Here is a 20,511-nt window from a genome sequence, read left to right as displayed (position 1 = left end):
GAAATATTTAATGTTGGACTGAAAATAATATTTTTTTAAATTGTTTTGCAGAATCCAACACGACAGAGCATACCTGTTCCTAATAAAGGTAAGATTTATATTTTATTTACACAAATTTATATATGTATATTAGGGTGGTCGTTGGTATATGGATGTTTTCGAATTTTCTTGCTCCTAGGGGCACAAATTTAATCGATAAAATATTTTCATCATAAATAAAAAAAATACTAAAAAAAATGATAAAATAAGTATTTACTTAGGAATAAGAACCAAGAAACTTTAGTTGAGTGCGGACTATCTTAAAGTTAATATTAAGAGCTAAAACTTTCAGAGGTTTTTATTTTATCAATTTGGAACCATTTGAGCTCCTGGGAGCAAAGAAATTCGAAAACATCCATATTAAGGACCACCCTTATATATGTCTATCAATATTTAACTTTATTGTCCCATATTTTTGATAATTACCCCCAAGTCAACGACCTTTTGCCAACTTTCTCCAGGAGGAAATTTCCCTTTCCACCCTCGACGCAACACGTATAATTTACCTACAAGTTTATTTTTCGATTACACATTTTTTGTCGGTCTAATCTAATATCGAAAACGTAATGTATATAATGTTTCATGTTGAAATAAGTTCCTGGAATTGTTTCGACTTTGGCTGTCGATAACCGATTAATGGTTTATTTTGTGCCTTTTGCCTGCCCTCGCACTTTAAGGTGTAATAAGGGATGAACAGGGTGGAATTGGATCAAAAAAAGAAAAAAAAATTTAGACTTCTATATGTTTGGAGCTCCAATTTGATTCCTCGAGTCAATTGTATAAAATATAACATAGGAATCATTGTACTAAGTAATAATTATAAAAAATAGTAGCCTGCCCGAAGGCATGTCCATGGTATGAGAGCACCACAAAATCAATGTTTTTTTTCCTCCCTTGTTTATTATTTCTATTAGCGTTTTATTACCATTAATTAATGACTATTAATCACTTTATTATACTAAATATTAAAATTTTATAAAATCAACAAATTTATTATAAAATGGGGCATTTTGATTCAGCAAGATGTTTATACTAAATAATTTATTACAATTTTTAACAATTACAATTATTTACAATTATAATTTACAGTACTACCTACATATATTTATATTGTAGATTTTTCACAGTAAAACAAAAATCTATTTCAATATAAAATGAAAAAGATCTTAAGCCTAATAATAATATAATTGTTATGAAACTTACAGAAATTTAAACAAATATTTACAACATATGACAGATTTGAATTATTTACTGTAGGAAATTTAATTAAAATTAATATCTTATATTTTGAGAACGTATACCATCAATTTACAAATTTATTATTAAAATAGACTTTGTAAACTTGCACTATTTTTCGCAGATTTTATTTTATTCATTTTCATTTTATAATTGTTTTCCATGGTCAATTGCTTATTGGAGCAATTACAACATGTTTTTTTTTCTTTTTTTGATTTTCATTTATTTATTTTTCTTTATTTGTAATTCATTTTTATTTATTTATTATTATTCTTTCTTTTTTATTTCTTTCTGTGATCATTATTTTTTTTATTATTATTATGTGTAATTTAGCCATATAACTCATAAAAAACTCATAAAACGATTAAATAAATTAATAAGATATTTATTTATTATATTCATATTTATACGGATACAGTATTAGATACCACCAAGAAAATTTACACTATTGCCCTAAAATTACTTCAAGCCCTATTATAGTCTTGTGATGAACCTGACGATTATAATTATAATTTTATCCCCTGCTTTACTTTTTTAAATCTCAAAATTTCTATTATCTATGTTGTGAAGAATCAGGTTTTTGAATATGGTCCTTAAACCTTATTATGTTATTTTTTCCTAAAAACTAGCTGTAAGTGGAATTCTGTCTTAAGGCAATTAGGGCATCGTGCCTTAAGGCAAATTGCTGGAACTTCCCGTACCAAAAATTTTTTTTTTTTAAAAAACGATTAACATTTTTGAAAAAAATTTACTTCGGAAAAAATAGATTTTTGAGAAACTATAAATATGATAAAAAATTACTTTTTTTTGAAAAAAAAAATTTTTTTTTGAGAAAATTTTTTTTTTTTGAAAACGAAAAAATTTTTTGAAAAAAAATGTTTTCTTCATTTTGACATATTTTGGAAATTCTGAACTTTTTTTCAAAGCAATCGTACTGCTTTAATGCATAGAGACGAAATATCGAAGCGCGCAAGTGCCGCGCCGCCGTCTAACGCATAAGCATTGGTACGGAACCCATAGAAATGTAAAAAAATGTATACTTATTGTTAAAATCTCTATAAAATATCTGATAATTTGATGTGCATATGTCTAATGATCATTTTTGACCGCCAAATGGCTCATTTTTTTTACTTTTTCCTCCATATCTCCGAAACGGCTAGACCTACCTTCATGAAAATTTCATCGATTCTTCATCTTGTCAATACAAGTGAAATGTTTTTTGAATTATTCAAATCGGACGCTCCGTTCTCTTTAAAACGTTTTCGGCACTTTTTGCCCCGTATCTTCGGAACGGCTAGACCTGCCTTCGCCAAAAACTAATCAGCACATCTCCTTATCAATACGAATCGAATGTTTTTTGAATTATTCAAATCGGTTGATCCGTGTTCCCGAAATCGTCGACGAAAATTTGTATCCGCACATACATACACACACGTACATACACACACACACACACACACACACACACACACACACATACATCCATTTTTTCTAAGGTATGCCAAAATGTTCATAAACCTCTGAAACGTAAAGATATATAAAAATTTTCATTTTCGATTTTTTTGCGATTACTATAACTTACCCTACGGGAAGTTAATAATTTATTCCTTGATTACATCCCCGTCCGATGCACATGGATATTGACTTCTTCATACATACAATGTGTGGTCGTTACTTTTAGTCACATTTTGCGCCCCAAATGACTAACATCGGAATTGAAATAGATTCAGGGACTATTTGATATTATTTTCTTATTTATATCCTATTAATTGAATGCATGTGCTTGATATTGTGTTAATTAATATTTATTAAAGTTTTAATAAAACCCTGAAAGGGATGTGTTGTGTACATGTGTGCTGTTGCCTACGATATGCACTTTTTCAAAAACAGAACAAAATATTGGACGTTCCTGCGACTCCTGTCTTCACCTTAGATAATGGTTATAATTATATTAAAAATTATTATTTTAATATATCACAAATTAACTTTTTAGCTTAAGAATATATTATGAGAACTTGAATTAAAAACTAGTTGGTTTGGTATTTAGCCTTGAGGCAAATTACATGAACTTCCCGATACGTGTAAATAATCGACTTAATCAAAAAAAAATATGTGTAAATAATATACTTCATCAATCCTACTTTAAAAAAAACGATAATAATTTTAGCAAAGTTTGACGAATTTTTAAAATTAAACTACTTGTTGTAAGGCCGTAATATTACAGTAAGTTCTATAAGACCATGATTTATATCGCCAAAAAAAGTTCCATGAAAAAAGGCTTAAATTTTTTTTTAACAGTTAATTACAAGAAAACGGCTCGGTAGATTTTCACCTAAAATTAATCAGCATCATTCCCAAATGATATCTTTCGAACAGTTTTTGATTTTTCAAAATCGGTTCGGTAGGATGAGCTTAAATGTGGACAAAAATTTAACACTTTTTTTCAACAGTTAATTACAAGAAAACGGCTCGGTAGATTTTCACCTAAAATTAATCAGCATCATTCCCAACTAATATCTTTCGAACAGTTTTTGATTTTTTAAATTCGGTTCGGTAGGATGAGCTTAAATGTGGACGAAAAGTTCAACACTTTTTTTCAAATTACAAAGAAACGGCTTGGCAGATCATTGCACAAAACTGACAAACGATAGTCCTCACCGAAATACATCAAATGGCTTTTAAATTTCTAAAATCGGTTCAGGCGTTTTTGAGAAAACGTCGATCAAAAGTCTAATTTTGACAAATGCCAAAAAGACCATACTGATTTTTGCAAACTTTGACGAATTTTTAAAGCTGAACCAGTTGTCGTAGGGCCGTAATATTTTAGTATGATCTAGAAGACTATGGTATCTATCGTCAAAAAAATAATCATAAAAATCGTCGAAATTTTTTTTTTAAAAACTTTATTACAAGAAAACGGCCCGGCCGATCTTTACCAAAAACTAATCAGCACGATTCCCAACCAATATCTTTCGAACGGTTTTTGAATTTTCAAAATCGATTTATAACTGCGGGCTAAAACGTGGACGAAAGAGTTTTCACTTCTCTGCTATTTACGAAGAAACGGTTTGGCCGATCGTCGCACAAAACTGACAAACAATAGTCCTCATCGAGATACATCGAATGGCTTTTAAATTTTTAAAATCGGTCCAGCCGTTTTTGAGAAAACGGCGATTTACGGCAAAAAATCTGTTGGTGCACACGCACACACACACACACACACACATACTTTTTCCAAATTTGGTCTCATTCGATTCAGAATGGCTTGAAACGTCGAGAAAACATAAAATTAGCGAATCGGATTTTTTGATGAAAACATAAACTTCTCCTTCGGGAAGTTAATTAACTTAATTATTATTATAATAACTTATTTTGACGTGATTTTGACGACAAACTGTTACTGAAGGTTGTTAAAGGGTAACGCCACAGCAAAAAATAGAATCATATAAACAAACACACACACACAAATGTACCTCTTCTTAATTTTTCTTCTGGAAGTTCATTTCAGATAAATAAATAAAAATATAGGGTTAGGTACTTTATAAAACACAAGTAAAATTTAAAATATGTAACAAATGTGTATTTATAGGTACCTCGGCTGGAATAAAAATATAAATTTCTAATATTATTAAATTATTTTAATAATTATTTATATTTCAATTATCTTTTTCCAGGTAATGCTATAAAGCGCGAGACCCACCGGGCTCGGCCGACGAACATTATGCCGCCGCCCTCGAGCAATGGCTTGGGGGCGGGCAGCAAGACTGGAGCAGGAGGCGCAGGCGGTGGCCCCCTTTCGCACAACAACCACCATGCGAACAACGTGCAGAACTCGAAGCAGGCCGAGCTGGAGCAGCTCAGCGAGAACATGCCGCCTCCACATCATAATAGACAGGTGATGATCGAAATTAATAGATACTGATATTTTTGTTTCACCTTACAGTGGTATCTCTACATAGGAGTAACGCTTTTATATTGACTTGCTCATATCTCGAAGCAATTTCTCTTATGTAAATATATTGAAATGCCATTAATTTGTACATGCACTCTGGTTTTTATTAAGTTTATTGAATATTAAAAATAAATTTACTATATATTAATTGATAATATGGAAATATGCTTATAAAATAATTATTATTTCATAAAGCCCTTTATGGAGCCATACCCTTTATTAACTTGTTAAAATATACCTCAATATATTCACGTGGATAAATCAATTAATATTAATATATAATTAACTTCCCGTAGGGTAAGTTATAGTAATCGCGAAAAAATCGAAAATGAAAATTTTTATATATCTTTACGTTTCAGAGGTTTCTGAATATTTTGGCATACCTTAGAGAAAATGGATGTATGTGTGTGTGTGTGTGTGTGTGGGTGTGTGTGTGTATGTGTGTGTGTGCGTGTACGTATGTGTGTGCGGATACGAATTTTCGTCGACGATTTCGGGAACACGGATCAACCAATTTGAATAATTCAAAAAACATTCGATTCGTATTGATAAGGAGACGTGCTGATTAGTTTTTGACGAAGGCAGGTCTAGCCGTTCCGAAGATACGGGGCAAAAAGTGCCGAAAACGGTAACTCAGTTTTTAAGAGAACGAAACGTCCAATTTGAATAATTCAAAAAACATTTTACTTATATTAACAAGATGAAGAACTGATCAAATTTTTATAAAGGCAGGTCTAGCGGTTTCGAAGATCTAGTAAAAAAAAGTGAAAAAGTAAAAAAATGTCATTTGGCGGTCAAAAATTATCATTAGACACATATGCACAACAAATTATTGTTCTCATATATAACTTTTATATATTTTTCTTTAAATAGTTCACCCTTTCAATTTGTATATTTATATTTATACTTATATTTTAATATAAATTATTGCTCATTATTATTAGCTTTTACAGCAAACTACTTATGCTGTAAATTTAGTATTTTATTTAATTCAATAAAAAAATGACCAAAACTGAATAAATAAATTTTATTTCCAGTTGCCTGCTCGAAGTCAAACTTCTTCAAACGTGCCACAACAAATCGCCAACAACATTGGAGGTAATTTAATTTTATTTAAATATTGAATAAATATTTATATTATAATATTGAAGTTACGACGATCATGTTTAATACAATCTCACACATTACACTACTAAACGTCGTCTTAACGGGGATTTGCTGTATTTATGCAAGATATTTATTTAATTTTATTCAGCAAAAAAGTAATAAAACATTATCTAATTTAAATTATTACATTTGGCCAATAACAATGTCTTTTCAATTTTCTTTTTTTTCTCATGATTTAAGCACCATTTTTCAAATCTATATCAATTTATTTTTGACCAGGATTCGACTTAAAGATCCTTGTATCTGCGAGTAACCGTTTTGGCGACGTTCGTCGGATTTTCATCTTAAATTTTCATTATTTTTAAATATGTCTTATATAATTTTTTTCCCCAGGATCTAGTAATGCCTCAAGAAGATCAAATGTGGTAAAAGAAGTAGAAAAGTTGAAGGAAAACCGTGAAAAGAGGCGCCAAAGGCAAGCCGAACTTAAAGAAGAAAAGGAGGCGCTCATGAACATGGATCCAGGAAATCCCAACTGGGAATTCAGTGCGATGATAAAGTAAGCAAATATATATTATACTCGATTAATCAATATTATTGTTTATTTTTCTCTTTAGACATTACCAAAACACGATAGCGTTCAGGCCCTTGAGGGATTCTGACCCAGTCGAAGACCACCAGATCACAGTTTGTGTTCGAAAGAGGCCTCTCAATAGAAAGGAGACGAATAAGAAGGAAATAGATGTGATAAGGTGATTGAAATTAATACTTTTTTGGATATATTGTCAATGGTATAACAATGTTTTTTTTTATTTAGTGTGCCTAGTAAAGACCAGATGATTGTGCATGAACCCAAAAGCAAAGTCGACTTGACGAAATTTCTTGAAAATCAACACTTTCGATTCGATTATGCATTCGATGAGTCTTGCAGCAATGAAATTGTATACAAGTAAGAATAAATTAACATTCAAAATCTAACGATATCAATAATAAACAAAATATTATTTTGTAGATACACCGCAAAGCCTTTAGTTAAAACAATATTCGAAGGTGGTATGGCCACATGTTTTGCTTATGGACAAACCGGATCAGGTAAATGTTGTAAAATAACATTTATCACAAATTCTAAGTAAAATAATTTTTTTATTCTTTCTATTACAGGAAAGACTCACACGATGGGTGGTGATTTCAATGGTCGTACCCAGGACTGCAAAAAAGGTATCTATGCGATGGCAGCTAAGGATGTCTTTAAGACTCTCAGATCGCCCAAATATAGACCCCTTGGTTTAATTGTCAGTGCCTCGTTCTTTGAGATATACAGTGGTAAAGTTTTTGATTTGCTCAACGACAAGGCAAAGTTACGAGTGCTGGAAGATGGAAAACAACAGGTAATAGTAATAGACTCACTGATAAATGGTTGTTGCTACAATCAAACTCATGTTTTTTTATCTAGGTTCAAATTGTTGGTTTGACCGAAAAGATTGTTGAAGATTGCGATGAAGTATTGAAGTTGATTCAGCACGGAAACAATGCCAGGACATCAGGACAGACCTCAGCAAACACAAACTCATCCAGGTCGCATGCAGTATTCCAGATCATTGTGAGGTCGCCTGGTTTGAATCGAATCCACGGCAAATTTTCATTGATTGATTTGGCTGGTAACGAACGAGGTGCTGACACTTCTTCTGCAAACCGACAAACTAGAATGGAAGGTGCAGAGATTAACAAGTCTTTGTTGGCACTCAAAGAGTGCATCCGGTGAGTAAAATTATAGATAACCTATTGTTCCTATTTATTTTTTAACTTCCCGTAGGGCAAGTTATAGTAATCGCAAAAAAATGGAAAATGAAAATTTTTGCATTTCTCGACGTTTCAAAGGTTTCTGAATATTTTGGCATAACTTATAAAAACGTATGTGTTTGTGTGTGCGTGTATGTGTGTGTGTGCGGATACAAATTTTCGTCGACGATTTCGGGAACATGGATGAAGCGATTTGAATAATTCAAAAAACATTAGATTCGTATTGATAAGGAGACGTGCTGATTAGTTTTTGGCGAAGGCAGGTCTAGCCGTTCCGAAGATATGGGGCAAAAAGTGCCAAAAACGGTAACTCAGTTTTTAAGAGAACGGAGCGTCCTATTTGAATAATTCGAAAAACATTTTACTTGTATTAACAAGATGAAGAACTGGTCAAATTTTTATGAAGGCAGGTCTAGCGGTTTTGGAGATCCAGTAAAAAAAAGTAAAAAAAAACCCATTTGGTGGTAAAAAAATCGTACCAATGTTTATCCGTTAGACGGCGACAAAAGTTCAGAATTTCCAAAATATTTCAAAATAAATTTTTCTTCAAAAAGTCTTTTAAAAAAAAGTAAGTTTTTGTCAAAAATTTATAGTTTCTAAAAAATCTAATTTTTTCAGAGTAAATTTTTTTCAAAAACGTTCATCTTTTTAAAAAAAATAATTTTTGGTACGGGAAGTTCCAGCAATTTGCCTTAAGGCACGATGCCATGCGCCCCACTAGTTTTTTTTTTAATTACAATATTTATTACAACTGTTAAATAATTTAACATCTAGTAATAATAATAAACAATAAAAAACATAAATTTAAATAAATAAGAGTACAAAGGATAGAATTTACATTAAAATGATATTCGTAGTATGATGATTTGATATAAAATAAAAGCAACCTAGTGGTGTATGACATCGTGCCATAAGGCAAATTGCTGGAACTTCCCGTACCGTAATGAAATATTCGAGAAATTTTAAACGTTTTCAAATATATTATTACAAATACCGTAACTTTCATTATTTTTTTTGCTATCTTGTTATATCTGAGCAAATCAAATGTAAATCATTTAATGAATCAAATTATCTCCAGAGCATTAACAATCGTCATTTCATTTCGAATTCAATTTCAAAAAAAAAGTAGTTACCAATAGTCACAGTCTAAACGCATTTGCAAATAATTCTGTGCGACATTTTCACTTATACTGTGCTTGGCTTGGCGGCATTTTCACATTTTTTGCCCACCGAAAACGTGGACCAAAAATGCTGACATACAAAACACACACACACACACATCATTTTTTTCTGAGGTATGCCAGTAAAATGTTCAGAAACCTTCAAGATGCCGAGAAATGCAAAAATTTTCATATTCGATTTTTAGCCCATTACTATTACTACCCTACGGGAAGTTAATAATAATAAAAATAAAATTAATAAATAAAAAGTGGAATTAAAACAATATTATCCATTTATTATCTAATTGATGATGCTATTGTCCATTCAGAGCCTTGGGCAAACGGGGGGCCCATCTGCCTTTCCGGGCGAGTAAGCTCACACAAGTGCTGAGAGACTCCTTCATCGGAGACAAATCAAGGACTTGCATGATTGCTATGATCTCTCCGGGAATGAGTTCCTGCGAGCACTCACTGAATACTTTGAGGTATGCTGATCGAGTGAAGGAACTTGCTGCCTCGGATCCAACTGGCATGTCTAGAAACTCACCCACTAATAATAAAGGTAATAAGATGAATTATCTACCGTAACAATTAGTGCAGTAAACGGTGAGGAAAAAAGGTTATAAACTCTGAATTTTTTTTACTGTGCTCTGAATTGCATGAAATTTTGGAATTAGGTTCATCTTCACCTCAAGTTCAAAAGTGAAAACAATTCGGGTTCCGCCACCACCCCCTTGAGACCTTGCGACCCCTTAATAAATAAATGGACATTGAGCCGTTTTATCGCTAGTAAACGTTTTTATTATTATAGGATATAATTAAAAAATATGTTTAATACATTTACCTTGCAATAAAATCATTTTCAACCCCGTGAAAACCCTAAAACTCTTCAAACAACCTCTAAATTAAAAAAAAAAAACACTTAAAATTAAATTTCGGTATGATATAATAAGAATTACATATCAAGTAAATAATATTTTATGTTTTCTATCCTGATTATCAAATGTTTAACCTTTTTTAGACCCTTGAAAACAACCTCTTGATGAAAAATTGTTCGAAAAAATTATTTTGAAATTGAAAGATAATTAAGAAATTCAAAATGATATGAATGGTATTCAAATTTTTCAAAAATAATTACCATATCCACTCTTAAAACTACTCTTAAATTTACGTTTTTATTATAAATACACATAAGCATATATATATATATATATATATATATATATATATATATATATATATTTCAGAGTAACTAGCAGCCCATTCGTCGAAATAAAAAAGGTATAAAGTATAAAAACTTTTATTTATACGTTTCGACACAAGATGCGTGTCATCATTCAGCAACTACAATATTTGAAAATTTTATTAACTAATATAAAACAACAATATAGATTAATTATATATATATATATAATTATATAATATATATATATATATATATATATACACGTATATATATATATATATATATATATATATATAATATACAGTAGAGCCTCGATTAACCGGACTAATTGTTATCGATGGGCATTCGGATAATCGAATGTATGAAGAATAATGTTGTGTATTCATTAAAAATAACAATTACATACATAGATATCAACGACAATCAATGTTTATTAAGAAATTAATACTTCCTTATGCATGTACGTATATAATCGAGGTTCTACTGTATAATATAAGTCAATAGTTTTGGGCACCAAATACTGCTTACTGACACATTGCTCGAAATATGGACACAATTCGACCAAAATGCGATTAGTTTTCAGGTCATAACTCCTTTAATTTCGACTCCATCACAATTTGTAATATACAATTGGAAAGGTTAATAAAAGGGCTACAACTTGTTTCATCATAATTTTTTTTTCGTAACTCCTCTAATGTTGAAACAGCGAACGGTTAAAGGGCTCGAGAGAGACTCTGATTGCGCAGCCGCGCACTCTTTAAACAATCATAACTCTATCAATTTTTATGTGAAAGAAAAATAATAAAAAACAATAATAAGCCAGAAAGATCCCTTTGATTTTTATCTATATGCTTTTATACGTATCTTTTATTCTTTTTGAGATATATTGAAAATAAGTTCGATTTTTTAAAAAATCGGAAAAAAAAGGTTTTATAAAATCGTGAGTTTTCTGAAAATAGTTTCTACTAAAGTAGTGAATCTGCTAGAATCCATCAAGATGTTTATAATAAAGTGAATTACAGATGGAATGGAATTACTTTAATTCTGGTGGAAATGTCGCTCATTAAACCATATGATTTAAAAGAAAAAAATATCGTATATGCTTCTTATTTGAATTATAGCTCACTCATTTTACACGCAAAAAACTTGTAACAGCACTCATTTTAAAGCTTATGTTGAGAACTATAAAACACAATTTCACCGAAACGCATAAAATGTAAATCCTCGGGGGGTGATGGCGAAACCCGAATTGTTTTTACTTGAGGGTAACATGAACCTAATTCCAAAATTTCATGTAATTCGGAGCACAGTAAAAAAATTCAGATCCAAAACAAACCGTTTACTGCACTAAATGTTTGTTGTGTTGCGAGAATTTTGAATTGAAAAATTGTCTGTTTTTAGGTAAAGGATCACGCATGGCAATTGATGGTGAAGATGAAGAAGCTAATGGCGATGAAGGTAAGAACTTATAATTAATGCTAAATTATAAATGCATATTTTCAGTATTTGATTTATTTTTTATTGTGCAGGTAATGATGCTATGGAGGACGACCAGCTTCGAGATGAAGACTATGCGTTGATGATGAATCAAGGTGGATCAAGCGATTTGGCTCAATTGCGTTCATTAAATGTGAGTTGGTTTAACCAAATATATGATCCATATTATTTATTTGGTGCATATATATTGAAGTATCATAAATTATTTACCAGGAAGGTGATATGTCAGCCGATATGCTGTCTTTCCACGAGGCAGTTGCTGGAGTGCAGAGGGCCGAAGAGGAATTGCTCGATGACCATCGTGCTCTGAATGAACGTCTGCTCGAGTTCCATGCACTCAGTGCTGATCTGTATGCTGTTGCCAACAGGGACGTGGACTACGACCAAGATGGTAAGTGACTTCAAAAACATTAGTATAATAGATATAAACAATCTGTATAATAAATTCAATTGAAACGTCGATGTTGTCTTAGCCATATACAGTAGAACTCCAATTATCCGAACTCCGACTATCCGAACTCCAATTATCCGAACTCCGACTATCCGAATCGCCAATTATCCGAATCACTTTTAGAAAAAAAATTGTCAAAAAAAGTCTAAGTGCGCTACTATTCTTCCACCAGCAAAGCCAATGTAGGCACATTGTTTGTTTTGATTTGACGGAGATGTTTACAAAACAATGATTTTTATTTCTAAACTTGTACATTTTTTTTTTTTAACTCGTTTATGTACATTTATTTATTTTAAACATGTGTAAAATATCGTGTTTCTTTCATTAATTCAATAAAAATAGTGCAATATCAAACGTAACTTTTTTTCTCTCCAATGGCAATTTTTAAAAAAAACTCCGATTATCCGAATATTTGATTATCCGAATGGGTCCCGGTCCCCATTAATTCGGATAATTGGAGTTCTACTGTATTATCAACAACTATATTTTACATAATAATAAAGAATAAAATTAAAAGCTCAAAATGGCGGGTCAAAAGCCCCCCAGATTTTGGTTATTTGTAAAAGCACACCTTTAGATGGCGACATAATTAATTATATTTTATCCACAATCGGTGCCTAAAATTTTGTAATTTTGCAATGTCTGTAAGGGGTTAAAATATATATTATTCTCTGGATCTACTGAAATAAATTATAAGAATAAATTAAAGGAAAGTGTTCCACGAATATGTGATAACCAGGTATCAGAAAACCGGAGCGCCGAATTTCAAGTGCGTCCATGAGAAGGAATTGGGCTAAACCTAAGAAATTGTTTATCAAAAGAAATGTTCCTGAAAAGTTGCTGAGCGCTAGAAGGAAAGATTCAAAGGCAAGCTTTGTCGAAAAGAAAAACACTCCACGAGCAACCAAAACCAATGTCAACAATACTATTAAATCTATCAATACTATCAAGGGTACCAAAAATACTCCACGTTCAAGGTATGAGGTTGAGAAAAAAAGCGTGCAAGAATCCACCAAAAGTTGTGTTGTACGCAAAACCACATTAAAAGATGCTAAAAAGGTTGCCAAGACTGAAAAGCAAAGTGTTGATAAAGAAGTCAGAGTAGAACAAGAAGAAAAGACATTTTTCACCAGAAAGTACGTCCAGAAACGACACTTTATTGTCGATGATCATAAAACTCCAATAAAATCCAATAAAACTCCACAAAGTAATGATTATTACAAAGTGAACCTGCGAAGCACCGACAAGAACTACTGCATGAAGAAAACTAATGGCACTCAAGTCGAATATTGTAATGTTAGGTGCCAAAAGGTTGCAATATCTGTAATTCGCAAACCTGTAAAGACCAAGAAGGATGCTTGCACAGTCGATGAGGCATTGAAGTCGTTATGTGGTTCACAACCAGCACCACAATGGTGTGTGGATAAATTAGGTGATATTGAAATAAATGATGTACCTGAGGTAAAAGAATTGAAGACAGTGTTAGAAGATCCAGTATTTACTCAAGAGGTAAAAAAAAGTTTTGGGCAGCATCGTGTCTTGGAAACTATAATTTTGATATTTGCGTTTCCAGTTTTGTATGTGGTTGTGATTTTTATATATTTTTGGCAAGCTCAATTGGAAAATACTGTCCTTCAGTCTTCTGCACAATAATGAAGAAAAAATTCTGTGATAAAGATTCATAATATTCTAAAAGTACCTCTTACATATGTGATAGTTACTGAGTAAAAAAAATTAGTCTAGTCTATTGTGTTTAATCATCGTTAGTGATTTTTTCTGTGATGTTATAATAATAACTTATAAAAATAAAATAAATCGTGTAAAATTAGAAATTAAAATTCGAATCATAAACATTTTGTTTTTGTTAAAATTGTTATTTTCAGGATTTTTAAAAATTCCAATAAAAATTTGTAGGATTGTATCAAATCAGCTTGATGTCGATGAATAAAAGAAATCTTAGTTATTTTAACCAATGGAATGCAGATTGTAAGAAAAAGGAAGCACTTCTCCAGGAATGAGTTCTTTGTTATTAGTTTCAGTGTTCGGTGTTTATCATAGTAAATCGAAGAAACCAAATACATTTGCACTACTATTTATTCATGGATGATATATTCCATAAGCATTTCATGAAAACGATAATTATATGAGATTACAGTAAATCGTTCAGGAAAAATACAAAAGCCACCTTCGAGGATTACCCAAACTATTTTATCAGAGAACTCGACTAAGAAAGAGGAAGTGTATTCTACATTAATCTCCAAGACTTTGGACTTCATTTTTATGCTTAAAGTTTTATTTATTGTCTGTTTGGACTTTTGTAAAAATTGTCTAATAAAAAGGGGAAATAAATTCTGTAGAGATAATTTATCAGATTATTCGCCTAGGAAATTCTGAAAAAGTTATCAGATTATTGGCCTAGGAGACTCTAAAGAAGCAATTGATCAGATTATTGGCCAAGAAAATTTCTGAAGAATTGACTTATCAGATTATTGGTAAGGAAATTCTGAAGAGATAATTCATCAGATTATTATCCTAGGAAATTCTGAAGATAATTTATAAGGTAATTATTGGTCCAGGAAATTCTGACGAAGCAATTGATCAGATTATTGGTCCAGGAAATTCTGAAGAGCTAATTTATCAAATTGATATTCTGAGGTCTTGGTCGAATATGATTATTAACTTCCCGTAGGGTAGTTATAGTAATGAGCCGAAAATCGAAAATGAAAAATTTTTGCATTTCTCGACGTTTTCAAGGTTTCTGAACATTTTAAGGCATACCTCAGAAAAAATGGATGTGTGTGTGTATGTATGTATGGATAAAAATTTCCAGTCACGTTTTCGGGCGCACGGATCAACCTATTTGAATGGTTAAAAAAGCATTCGATTCCTATTGATAGGGAGATGAGCTGATTAGTTTTTGGCAAAGGCAGGTCCAGCAGTTACGGAGATAAAGAGCAAAGCGTGCAGAAAATAGAAATCGAGTTTTTGAGAGAACAGAGCATCCGATTTGAATGATTTAAAAAACATTCGATTTGTAATGATTGGGAGAAATGTTTATTAGTTTTTGGCAAAGACAGGTCCCGCCATTTCGAAGATACGGAGCTAAATGTGCAAAAAATGGCAGTTTTTGAGTGAACTAAGCGTCCGATTTGAATGATCTAAAAAACTTTCTGCTTGTATTGACAAAACAATTGTTTTTGAGGATAAAAAATTGTTACTTCTTTTTTTTATTTTCCATAAAATATTTTTGTAATTTTGAATTAAAAATTGAAAAAAATGACCCAGGCTAAGCACAGTCTAAGCGCCACTCTAGTACAAATGTTTAGCCAAGTGCGTTTAGACTGTTTATGTACTGGAGCACTTTTCCAATTTTGTGAAAACTATTGAAAAAATGTGAAAATGCCGACAAGCTAAGCGCAATGTAAGTGAAAATGTCGAACAGAATTATTTCCAAATGCGTTTAGACTGTGACTATACCGGAGCACTTTTTCAATTTTGTGCAAATTATTATAGGCAACTATTTTTTTTGAAATTTAATTAATATTCTGGAGATAAATCGATTTTATGATTTACATTTGATTTGATCAGATATAAGAAGATAACAAAAATAATGAAAGTTGCAGTATTTGTAATAATATATTTGAAAACGTTAAAAATTTCTCGAATATTTCATTACGATACGGGAAGTTCCAGCAATTTGACTTAAGGCACGATGCCATACACCACTAGTTTATTAAGTAATTGGATCAGGAAGTTCTGAAGAGCGTTATATGATGGCACAGGCAACTCTTTTGGGTTCGGAGATGATGGTGGTTAAAAATGATTATTTGTTATAAGAACTTTAAAGATTTAACCATAAGCACAAATTTACCAAAGAAAAGATGGCTGTACAATTATAAACAAAATTGAAACGAAAAATTCCTGCAATTATCCTTAACGCACGATGCCATACTTATTAATTATTAGTACCCATTCTAAGTTATATTTACTTTTTTTTTTAATTCAATATCCGTTACTATTTTCCGAGTGTGTGTGTGTGTGTGTTACCGTTTTCGTTAATTTCCGTTTCGGTTCGTTCGTTTCCGCGAAATCAATGTGTGTGTGATAGATGGCGTCGGCGTCGGCGCGAGTGACGTCATGGACGATTACGATGACGACGACGATGACGTCGACGGCGTCGACAGCGTGAAGAGGAGGCTGCGGCGCAAGCGAAGAATGACAGGTGTGTGTATCTGGCGAATTTCTATTTGATTAATTCATTGATTGATGATAAGAATTGAATCTAGAGTTCGAATTATTATACAATATACTACTACTAAACTCATTATTATAGTCAGTAGTCGAATAATTTGTTGGATTTGTTTATATATTTATATAATCTGAAATTTTAAAGGCAATTTGTATAATTGACACTTTGAGACGAATTATAAAATGTACATTTTGATTAATTAACAGATCATAATTCAAAATAAAATGTACTAGTTATACAAAAATTCGATAAATGGGATACTAAAAATAATCTAAAAAATTAATATTTCAAACCAAAAATTGTGCATTTTTTAGCTTACGAAAGTACGTGAAGTTTGCTTAACCTCATTTTTTATATAAAGAGCCAATTTTGTTTGACGAATGGGCTGTTAGATTTCAATTTTAAACAATTTTTCAAAGGCAAATAAACGGATCTCAAAACTATATATATAAACTATATAAGATAATTTATTTTATATAAGTATTTTATAAGTACTTAAGTAAAAATAGATTTTATAGTCGATAAATAAAAATTGAAGCTAATATTTTATTGTAAGGGGACGTTCATTAACCACATGAGGGGGAAGAAAAATTTGACAAAAAATTACGTATAATCACGTGGGGGAAGGAGGGGTATACTAAGAAGATATCACGTCTATTAATTTTTACCTCTATTTTTTTTAAAAAATTCCAAACATTTTCAAAAAAAAAAACAAAAATTTTACAAATTTTTCTCCTAAAACAAAAATACACGCGATATTTAGTAGGGCAAAGGGGGGGGCGTTAATTTTGCATATCACTTTGTATCACTAAGAGAGTGGGGGGATCAAAAAATCCTTACAAAATCGATCACGCGATTAGATTAACCACGTGAGGTTTTTAGGGTGAGGGGAATTTGACAAAAAATCACGTGAGCGGAGGGAGGTATATACTAAGATATCGCGTGTATTTATTTCTTACCTGTATTTTTTTATAAGTCGAAACATTTTCAAAAAAAAATCAAAAGTTTTACAAATTATTCTCGCGTGATATTTAGTAGGAGAGGGGGGAGGGTTAATTTTGAATATCATCTTGTATTACTAAGAGGGAGGGGTATCCAAAAATCCTTAAAAAAATCGATTAAGTGATAAATGGACTCTCCCTTATAATGTTACTTGCAAAAAGCATATTGATATGTTTATATAAAATACAGAATTGTGTATACAGTAGAACCCCGTTAAGACGATTTTGCAAGGAGCGGTTTTAAAAAACGTGTTAGAAAATAAAGTGTATTATGCGGGTTAGAAATAATGTACAGGGACCGGCATAATGTGGCTTTTTATGCTGAAAATCGTCTTAAGCAAACAAGGTTTTACTCTAATTATATTTTTAGAAACTAAGATTATATTATATAAATTAATTTATAATTTCCTTTCTACTTTTTCCAACAGTCTCCTAAATACAAATATCTGTACCAATTATTTAAAAAAAAACAATTTAATAATTAAACTAAATTTTAAATTAATTAGTGTAAATTCAATTCAATTCAATTTTAAATTAAATTTGTCTACAATTGTATTACATTTTGTTGTTTTATGCACTAAAGAAGAGTCAAATTGGGAATCAAAACGTATGGAAGAATTGTTACAAAAATTTAACTTAACATAATCAATTTAACCTTTTTTTTTAAAAATAATTCTTCCATGCGTTTTTCTTGTAAATTGAGATTAATGTCTATACTGACAAAAGACTTGTTTGTTTACTAATGAAATATCTTTTCTTGTAATATTCATTTGCAACCACAAGTTGAAACAAAAAGCAATAAATAATTATTGCTATTCATTATGTACATTTCGGCACGGTATGTGTGTCATCATTCAGCACATTGATAAATTCTTAAAAATATTTTGCAAAGTTTAAAAAATTACAACAAGAAAAACAACATTATAACAAGAGAACACAATTAAAAATTGAAAGATTTTTTGTAAATAATTGATATTATAAAAAATATTATATACTAAAGGGCAGAATTATGTTTATTTACACAAAGAGGATTTAAAATGGTAAAACATATTCAGATATATATATATATATATATATATATATATATATTTAATTTGAGTTTAATATTCGGGCGTAACATCAATAAAAATAGTATGAGAGTTATTTTTAAAAGTTTATTTATTTAAAATCCATACGTTTCGGCTAGCATCTTAGCCATCATTCAGTGGTAATCAAATTAACTATAAAAATTGAAACTAAATAAATTATATGTAAGAAAATTTCATGGAAAAACAATAATAATAATAATAATAATAAAACACTTACAATTTTGTATCCTAATATAGCATATGAAACCATTATGCTATATATGCTATATTAGGATACAAAATTGTGTTTTATTATTATTATTATTATTATTATTATTGTTTTTCCATGAAATTTTCTTACATATAAATTATTTAGTTTCAATTTTTATAGTTAATTTGATTACCACTGAATGATGGCTAAGATGCTAGCCGAAACGTATGGATTTTAAATAAATAAACTTTTAAAAAAAACTCTCATACTATTTTTATTGATGTTACGCCCGAATATTAAACTCAAATTACACATATATATCAACAAATTAAACATATATATATATATATATATATATATATATATATATATATATTAGGGTGGTCCTTAATATGGAATTTCCTTGCTCCCAAGGGCTTAAATGGTTCCAAATTGATAAGAAACAATTATCTGAAAGTTTTAGATCTCAATATTAACTTTTAGATAGAGCGCAATTCAAACTTCGTAGGAAATTATAAAAGAAGGTATATATATGTAAAAGCTATAAAAATATATATGTGTAAAAACAATTTATGTGTGCCCAATTTTCTTTATAACAATATGACATAAATCTACATTTATAGGTTATCAATTGTCAAAATACTTTATCCATATTGATTTAACAATCTTATTACATCTATGGGCCACCATTATTCCTTAATCATTGGTCCTTTATCCCTTTCAGCTTACGCGCTGCGCTTCGAGGCCCTCCTAAGCGAATTGGCCGGCTCCATCGGCCACAGCCGGGCACTGCTGGCCGACTTCCGGGCCAAGCTGAGGGCCGAGGAAGTCATGTCCGCCATGATGGCGAACGCCGTCCACCAGAGGCGCGGCGGCGGCGCCTAATTCCTCGGGGGGCGCCACCTCCGATAACCCATAGAGATAGATTTGTTCGCTGTGCGATGGACATTGATTTTTGATTGATTTGATTGATTTCGGGGGGCGTTATTATTCTGTTCGTGTGTGTCACATGCATGGAAACGCGCATATGTTTATATATTACTATTAGATACTAGTGCGATACTTACATACGTTAATGTTTATAATTATTTTTATAATTACTCATTTGAAAATATTGATTATTTATTGTTATTGCTTAACTTATTTTTTTCTGCGCTCATACTCTGTAATTAAATTTGTGAACTTTTTATATATGTGCCTATATGTTTTCATGAATACATTCATATAAATATATGTATTTGTTATGTATATATTTATATATATGTTATAGGCGCCTCTATATCTTTCTATCTCTGCAATATTGTATTCAGGATGGTCTAATGAAAACACATTTACTTTCAATAAATAACGTTTAATTAATGCTATTTCGGTTTTTTTATTATAATTACAGCAGTCTTTGGAGATTTTTTTCAAATAATTGATAATGTGATAAACATCACGTATTAAAAGGGCAGAATTACGTTTATTTTTCACACAAATTCAGCAAATTTTCCAAGATCTCTTTTCTTAACTTCCGATAGGGTAGTTATAGTAATGGGCCGAAAATCGAAAATGA

General features: G+C 30.9%; 1 protein-coding gene across 1 annotated transcript in view; it reads left to right on the top strand.

Moving 5' to 3' along the window:
- Window positions 1–20,238, top strand: part of LOC113366608 (kinesin-like protein Klp10A) — a gene marked incomplete at its 5' end in the record, with an annotated part of 34,149 nt that extends 13,911 nt beyond the window's left edge. Inside the window, 14 exon segments of the mRNA XM_026608239.1 lie at window positions 52–88; window positions 4,950–5,170; window positions 6,265–6,325; window positions 6,728–6,893; window positions 6,952–7,086; window positions 7,152–7,283; window positions 7,347–7,426; window positions 7,496–7,722; window positions 7,788–8,092; window positions 9,624–9,856; window positions 11,882–11,938; window positions 12,010–12,110; window positions 12,191–12,368; window positions 19,681–20,238. Of these exon segments, the coding sequence (XP_026464024.1) occupies window positions 52–88; window positions 4,950–5,170; window positions 6,265–6,325; window positions 6,728–6,893; window positions 6,952–7,086; window positions 7,152–7,283; window positions 7,347–7,426; window positions 7,496–7,722; window positions 7,788–8,092; window positions 9,624–9,856; window positions 11,882–11,938; window positions 12,010–12,110; window positions 12,191–12,368; window positions 19,681–19,841 (2,094 nt within the window).
- Window positions 20,239–20,511: the final 273 nt, after the last annotated feature.

The sequence above is a fragment of the Ctenocephalides felis genome, unplaced genomic scaffold, assembly GCF_003426905.1.
Source record: "Ctenocephalides felis isolate EL2017-DRISC unplaced genomic scaffold, ASM342690v1 CF-g0.4_SCAFFOLD_01170, whole genome shotgun sequence".
Lineage (NCBI taxonomy): Eukaryota > Metazoa > Arthropoda > Insecta > Siphonaptera > Pulicidae > Ctenocephalides > Ctenocephalides felis.
This window is presented reverse-complemented; position numbering and strand designations above follow the sequence as displayed.